The sequence below is a fragment of the Cyprinodon variegatus genome, unplaced genomic scaffold (assembly GCF_000732505.1).
Source record: "Cyprinodon variegatus isolate N-32 unplaced genomic scaffold, C_variegatus-1.0 Scaffold81, whole genome shotgun sequence".
Taxonomy (NCBI): Eukaryota; Metazoa; Chordata; class Actinopteri; order Cyprinodontiformes; family Cyprinodontidae; genus Cyprinodon; species Cyprinodon variegatus.
In genome coordinates, this window is record NW_015150534.1 from 430,168 (window position 1) to 438,314 (window position 8,147).

At 38.0% G+C, this 8,147-nt stretch overlaps 1 protein-coding gene across 2 annotated transcripts in view; it reads right to left on the reverse strand.

Annotated features, from left to right (window-relative positions):
- Positions 1-4,266, reverse strand: part of LOC107083714 (tumor necrosis factor receptor superfamily member 5-like) — a 9,458-nt gene extending 5,192 nt beyond the window's left edge. For both annotated transcript variants that reach the window (XM_015373137.1, XM_015373136.1), the window contains exons 1-5: positions 4,134-4,266; positions 3,569-3,650; positions 1,065-1,184; positions 843-986; positions 643-736 (exon numbers count right to left, since the gene is read on the reverse strand). In XM_015373137.1, coding sequence (XP_015228623.1) covers positions 643-736; positions 843-986; positions 1,065-1,184; positions 3,569-3,650; positions 4,134-4,172 — 479 coding nt within the window. In that variant the 5' untranslated portion in view covers positions 4,173-4,266. The remainder of the gene's footprint in view (positions 1-642; positions 737-842; positions 987-1,064; positions 1,185-3,568; positions 3,651-4,133) is intronic.
- Positions 4,267-8,147: the final 3,881 nt, after the last annotated feature.

Genomic DNA, 8,147 nt, shown 5'->3' on the forward strand with positions numbered 1-8,147 from the left:
GGAAAGTTTCCAGATGGATATGCGGAGCAAATCCATCTGGTGGAGTCAGGTTAATGACAAGATGCATCTATGAACTCACCCAGCTAAATAATTCATAGCTGACCTCACGACAATATTGTTAGGCTACTACTGTTAGCACTGTTAGCGGAAGATGTATTTGGGCAAAGATGTCCCAGACTCAAGTGATCGCAACAAAAGTTACTATTATTTTTTCTTTACAGATTAATGATGAATGCATTAAATCACAGCAAATGTATTCGTTTTAGGTATAGATTAAGATCCATTGATTATTCCTTGCTGACCGGACTTTTCCTTTAATAGGTCTGGAGTTTCGCTTTGAAACTTTGGGTAGCTACATGCAAGCTGGGTTCTCACACTTCAATGTTGTTCCTTAAAAAGAGCTCAGCAGCTTTGAGTGGCTGTAATATAACAAAGTGGGAAAAGTTTCCGTAATGAAAACCAGCTAAACTCACCAGCTATGATATTTTTTTATGGAGTAAATGAGGAGCTAATTCATATTAAAAAACATTTGTTCAGAGTAATTTCTAAATAACTTAAAGAATGACTGGAAACTTTGGTAAAACTAAAGACTAAAATTAAAACTCAATCCGTTTAAATCATTAGTGAAACTTCAGGACTTACTCTGTGTGTTTAACACAGCCGTCATTCATGGAGGTCTCATTGGAGAACGTTCCCTCAGGGCAGCTTTGGCACTCAGTGTCATGTGTTGGGCTCCCTGAAAGAAAAGAAAAGTATTTTTTAATGGTCTAAAGAGAACATAAAAGTAAAAAGAAAACAAAAGAAAGCAAATTGATGTAGAAAACAGACATCTGTGGACGCACCTTTATGCAGAACTCCCTCACCCGGCCCACATGTTTTGTGAGGCAGACAGGAAAGGCAAGCTTTGCCCGAACAGTGGAACCCTGGTTTGCACGTGCAGTCTGTTTTCTTGTCTATTTGATGGACCGGAACCACAAAGTTTTTGTCTGAAAGGAAAACAAAGTAACACTAGTAAAAGACAATCAGCAAAAGGAAACAATTAACTAACTAAGCAAAGCTCTTACTTGGGTCACAATATGGCTGCCGTTCACATTTCGCTTCAGTGGAGTATGTGTCCAGGTATTCATCTTTACCACACGGCTCGCACTTCGGAGCATGACAGTTGTTATCTATCATTTTTTTCCCTGGAGAAAAAATGATAATGAAGCAGTTTTAAAACATGAACTGATTCTGATGTAGAGCAGAATAATCTTTTTCTTCCCATATCTGAGAAACTCCTCCCAGCATCTCCTCGACAATTTATCAGTTACCAAAAGAGCAATTAAGCCTTATTTTGAGCAGAATCTCTCCCCTCTAAACACATAATCATCAGCATAACAGTGAACTCTCAGCCACATGGGGTGTTAGCTGGAGTTTGGTTATTACTTTTAAACGCAGAATGAAAAATGCTGATATCTTAGTGGAAAACACGGCCATTAAGAGTGGCAAGGGGAAGTTCTGCAACTGTGATTCCATCCATCCATCCATCCATGCAAAAAAACCAGAAATGCCTTGTACGAGCCAACAGAATTTACAAAGATTCCTGGATAGGTGTCCAAATTTCAATTCAAAATTTCCCAAAAAGGACATTTTGAATTGTAAAAGCTCCCTTCAAAATTGGAAACCAAGTCCGGCTGATTGTTTTTCGACTTTTTTGATATTCCTAAAAAAAAAAGAAAAAAAAAGAGCAAAAGTCTGGTTTGCTTCAAATTCATCTCTGTTCGTGGACTAACTTTGTTATTTTCTGCATTTTACACATCACATTTTTTACACTTCAAGTCCAATAGAAACGCTCGCTGTGGACCAATAAGAATGCTGGTCCTAACATCCATGCAGACTAGGGATGGAACGGTTTATGAAAACCGTCCGAACGGTTCGGTTCTACTGTCTCGGTTCGGTTCGCGTGTGTTTCGTTCGGTTCATGTGCTGCTCCATTTTCTCATAGGTGAAGCGTTTACACTCCAGAGCAGAAGGTGGCGGTACTGCGACCAAAGCCAACCACCAGTAGTAAACAAGAAGAAGAAGCGAAGCAGCGTAGCCGGGTGTAGCAGAAAAAAATAAATAACAGCAACACGACCAACATGTCAGGCTAACAATCAACATATACCGAACCGAAAACCATGACCACGAAACCGTGAACCGAACCAAACCGTGGATTTTTTGAACCGTTCCACCCCTAATGCAGACCAATAGAAATGCGTCTTTACTCCTCAGTCCAGAGGAAAGCACAGAAGTGAAAAGAATTAAATGAAAGAAGTTTGGAAAGAATGCAATTCGTAAAACTGATTCTGAGAAAGAGAAATTTGAAAAACTTAAGTTTACGTAAAAGGATCATAGAATAATTCTATGGGGTATTTGGTCCTCAAAGTCTCCGAATAGGGTGTGTAACATTGGTTGGGCTGAAAATGGCATATTTGTTGTTCTATGAGCCAAAATACAAGCCTGGTTAAAAGCCCTAGAATGAAACGACAGGTTTTCTTGCTTTTATGGTATGATCATGGATATTTATATTTTGCGCTGATTGGTTGGTTTACAACGAGCGAAGCTGCTGAGCAAAGACGCATCCTAGCAACAAGCACTCACTCACTGAAACATCAAATTGTTGATATGGTAGGATGACCAGACGTCCTCTTTTCCAGGACATGTCCTACTTTTCATACCTAAAAAAATGTCCAGGAGGAATTTCAAAATCGTCCTTAATTTTAGTCGACTACAATGCAGCAGAAAAGAGCCGCGAGCTCCGGGGCTGGTCTGGGAACTTTGGCGGTCGGGGGGAGGGAGCCAGGGGGGGACGGAGCAACCGAACCCGATCCGGTGACGGTAGCCTGAGTTTGGATTTCGCCCGTTTTATGGTGGAAGTTTAGAATTGTGAGATTCGCAGAGAAAGGAAGTGTCGACGGGGTTTGAACTTCATTGTACGTCCATTTTTTGGGCTGCTCAGTGGCACAGTTTTAGCACTGTTGCCTTGCAGCAAGAAAGTTCTGGGTTCGATTCCCGGCCCGGGGTCTTTCTGCATGGAGTTTGCATGTTCTCCCTAAGCATGCGTGGGTTCTCTCCGGGTACTCCGGCTTCCTCCCACGGTCCAAAATCATGATTGAATAGAATAGAAGAAAAGAAGAAACTTTCCAAATACTTTTTTGATGAATACAGTTTTCAAAGTTTCATTTCTGTTTTTTTTTTTATTATTTCCATTTATAAAGCTTGTCCTTTGGTTGCAACAAAAACGGAACAAAATTCACTCCGTATGTTAATGGTAATTCTAGTACAGTTCAGATTGTTTCACCCAGAGGAACTCTGCTCAGCCACCTCATCCTAAACATATCAACTTTTATGATTCTTCCTCTTAAAATAATCAGAATCCAGAATCAATTCCCAAACCTGGAGAATATGGATTGATCCACAGGCCAGGAAAGTGAAAGGGAACAATTGCAGGAAAAAATAAGTGAAAGCAAAAGTCAAGGGTCCTCTCCCTCCCTTCTTTCTCTTCATCTACAGCATATGTTTAATTGCCTCCTACTTATTCACACACCTGGTTCGCACATCTGGCAGCACTGAGCACCTTTCTCATACTGTGTGAGGGTGTCACATAAATGCTCTGCAGCTCTCACCACCTGCAAAGCAGAAAAAAACAACAACATATCAATGAAGCCCACGCTAGTTATTTACACGCGTGTCCTCATGTGATCTCTGGCGCAGTTTCTGTCAGAGCTTCACTTCCTCAGAAGGATCTTTTCTGTGCAGATTGGAAAGTCCCAGAAATTCAGCATGCGTGGAGCTCCAGGCGCGGCAGGTGGAGGTGGTTTCTCCTGTTTTTCATCTTATTATCAACGTTATTTTACGTTTTGGGTTTCAAGTATCGAAAGTGAAAGTATGAGAAAAAAAGGACGGGCTCTAATGCGCCTTAAACATATAAAGATGATTCTTTACAGTTCAAGTTCAGTTATAATAGCCTGTAAATCTCATTTTATATACATATGATACTGGAAAAAATATATATATATGATGTTTTTCATTTAGGTTAAAGGCTGCCCTCTTTTTTTTTTTGCTTTTTATCTACGCAAATAAATAAATAATGGATCCAATAATGGACTCACCATCAGAGCGCTCAGAAGGAGCAGCAGGGGTCGGAACATGTTGACGGAAACAGACGGACGCTCCTACTGCAGACAGACGCTCCCAGACGCTCCTACTGATCTACGATCAGCAATGTTCTGCGAAAGTCTTTTCTGTATGGGTGGGGAGGAGTTGAAACTAGACCACGTGACTCTCTGATTTCTTGACCATTTCCTGTAAAAGCGACCCCAGCATGACGGGTTTTTCCCTCCTCACATCCTAGTTTATTCTCACTATGACATCAACCATAACATGGATTTACTGGATCCCAGTGTGACGTAAACACTATGATCTAATTGTTTATGATCCCCTCATATGCTTCTATGTCCAGCTTTACTCCACTTTACGTTATTTATTTTTATTTATAATTACTATTTTTGTTCAAACCTCTGGCGAGGCGTTGGAAATTGTACTTATATCTTCTTGTAGTACAAAAATTCTCTAATAAAGCTAAAAAAAAAAAAAAAAAAAATCCGAATGTGACGTCATCCTTCCCTTTTTCCCCCCTATGTGTGAAAATATGTTATTTGAGGATTTAAATAACTGAAATCCGCCTAAAACCTGTCTAAAGCTGGTTTTAGTTTGTCTAAAAGTCTTTAATCGTGTAATAGAGCGCAGTTTGTCTCTAAACATTTCGCTTCTTTTCTCTCCTTCAAAAAAATGCAACGTGTCCTGACATGTCTGCTTCCTGTTTGGATGAGATTTTCAAACTGTATCATGTTTTCTACACTGCAATACAACATTATAGTGTTTGAAATATATTTTTTTAAATGCAACAAAACGTCACAGAAAGTCTAAAGTGTCTAACTGGTTGCGCTTGCAGCCAGATTTAAAAAAATAAGCTTTAAAGTTACTTTACAGTTAATTTATGGATAATAAAGGAACCTTAAAGTGTTTACAACGATATAATCATTATTTCTCAGGCATAAAGATGTCTTATGTTATTTTGTCTGAACTTAACTGTGTAAGGATGAAGGGATTCCCCAAAAACTTTTTATTAGGGGGGGTTTCCCAGCTCTAGCTGCTGTGAAGGATTCCCCCTCAGTTCCTGATACAAGCTTTCTAAAATGCACTTCTGTAATTAACCGGATCATTTCAACAAGCCCAGTTAAGGTCTGCCTTTTCTTTTAGTTAGAGGGAAATGCAGAGGGAAGAACTTTTTAAGCACAAGCAAAAATAATCAGGGCTGTATGGAAGTTTCCAGTTTCTGTCCTCCTCTTGTTGCTTGTGAAAAATGAAGTCATTACTGTAGCTGAAAAAAATACAATTAAAGTATTGTTTTATTTAAATTTGTGCATAACAAATTTAAGCAAACTGAATGGTTCCTTATAAGCTAATAGCCAATAAATAAGAAAAATATGCTAAACTATAGATAGTGTTTAAGGACAATTGGTATGATGTGTTTTTATTTTAACATTTGCTGTTAGTAAAATACATAAAAAAAATCTTATAGGACAAAATAATTAGGATAGAATTTTGAAATTTGATGAATAACCTTGTAGGGAACGCTTAACAAATTAACCTGCATCAGAGATAAACCTCCTTTAAAACAAGGGCATTTAAAATGTGCAATATGTATGGAAGGCCATTTCTGACATAATTAAATACAAAGATAAATATTCAACAACAAAAAAAAAATACTAATATGTACAATTAAACATAGAAAAATACAGGAAATACTTAAATATGTCATGTTTGGTTTCAGGTTCCTAACACACATGCAGAACACTCAGACAGGGTAAAAGTTCAAAGGTTTATTAAAGAATTAGTACAATAAACAGGTCAGGGGGTTATCAGATCCAGGACTGGTCACGACTGGGTTCACTGCAGAGGGGGACAGAGGAGTTAGCAGATGTCCAGGTAATTTGCAGGATGTGAAGGTGCAGGTCTGTACCTGTTCTGGAGTTTGAGCAGAGCGGCAGAGGGGGGGAACCAGGAGGGTCCAGAGGCTGTCGGCAGGGTAAGGGCTTGGTGGAGGCAGAGCTTGGTTTAAGTGCTTGCAGATCACCAGGTTTGAGTTTCCCTTCCAGATTCTTCAGAGAGCAGGCAGGCAGGTCTTTGACAGGTTTGATTCTCCAGGGTTCTTCAGAGATCAGACAGACAGATTTCCAACAGAGAAACTCTTCAGGGTTTCTGGTTTCAGACAGGTTCAACCTGGGAAGCAGAGAAGACAAAACAGCTCAGGTTCTGGTTTTTAGGGAGTCAAAGATTCAGACAGGCAGGTTGGCTCAGGCTTGCTAACCATAACAGGCAAACACTCTGGCACCGGGATGATGTCCTCTGCCTCCTTATATACAGATCCCCTGATGAGCAGATGAGCGACAGGTGGAAGCAATTGAGCACAAGCCCTCAGGAAGGGATCCTTGGCGCCCTCTGGTGGGCAAGCCTCAGGATCCCAACAAAATATAGACAACAATTAATTAGTAAAATAAAATATAAATATGTAACTCTGTTAACTGGCTCATTCATTTATTGTGATTTATTTAAATTTAATGTTAGATTTTAATAAACCCATCAACTCTTTGTGGGGTTTTGTATGTTTTTTTAATTTTTTTTTAACCAATTTTATTTTTTCATAACTAATTATTTTTCTATGTATTTATTACTATGTATGCCTTATAATGCAAAGGAGAAGGGGGGCTCGTAAGGGATAACCTGTGGCTGTTGGTCTAGATACTAGCAACACAGCCATAGTCACAACAAAGATGGCTACCGTCTATCAGTGAGCTAAGCCGAGGTATTTAGCTAATTTATTCGAAAACAATGCTTTAATTCCTGACTTTATTTGCCGTGTGTGCTCTTGCCAAAATGGATGCTGCAACAAATATTGACTTATAATAGGGTTAAAAAAAAATAAAAAGAAAGTGTAAAACACACAAAGCTATTAAAAAAATACAAACAAATGTATTTATAAAAAATAAGTAATCGATAAATAAAAAGGCTGCGCATTTTTAATAATAATACATAAATGGGTTAATCATCCTAAAGATGAAAAAATTAAATAAATTAATTAAAATATGGAGTGACTTTTGTTCCCTTTTGTTGCAAGTAAAACAGGTTTGGAGAGTATCTTTTTCTGGTTCGCCAAACCTTTTATTTCTAAACGTACAGTTCATGTTTAATTTTCTTAAATGTATATATATATATATATATATATATATATATATATATATATATATATATATATATATATATATATATATATTAAAAGCAAGCCACAAGGCCAGAGTAAGAGTTTGCATGCATGTTTGTGATATAATGTATCAAATTTGAACGTATAAAATGTTTAAAATGTGCAGTGCAAAAGGTTTACATGCATGTGTTTTAAACAAAGCTGTGCTGCACTTTAGCAGAATTCTGGCTTCATACTTTTGCTCTAATTCTCCAGTGCTGCAGGTTTGGTTGGCGGCCACAGCATTCCTGAGGATTGCTCCACCACAGCTGGGTTTTCTGAGCCTAAACGGGGTTTGTTGTTCTGACTCTAATATGCTGCTAAATTAATCTCTGGAATGGGTTGAATTTGAGAATTTCAAATCCACATGTTACTTCAGTATGTAACAGAAAAATGACCCAACATTTGGCTAACTAATCAGTCACACACAGAGAATTTTATTTAAAAAATAATGATGCACAACATCTTAGCATTATTCATTAATGTTTAACAATCTATAAATAAATTATTAAGTTTCTGTCCAAAATAGGAAAAATAAAATGCTAATGTAAAGTTTAATGATAACATTGATTGCAGGCAGGGGCGGATTTAGGAAATTTGAGGCCCTAGGCAAAGACATGCATAGGGCCCTCTGAATTGAAAAGACAACACATAAAACAGACCCGTTATACAAATACAGAATTTTATCTTAAATTTTATTATTTATAAATAAGCACTTTAAAAAAAAAAGTGATAGAGGGGTCTGAAAAGTTGCTAAATAAAGCGACAAAAGTGCATAGGGCAAAGCTGGCAACAGTACTCTAGGCACCGTTTGTTTTCAAAT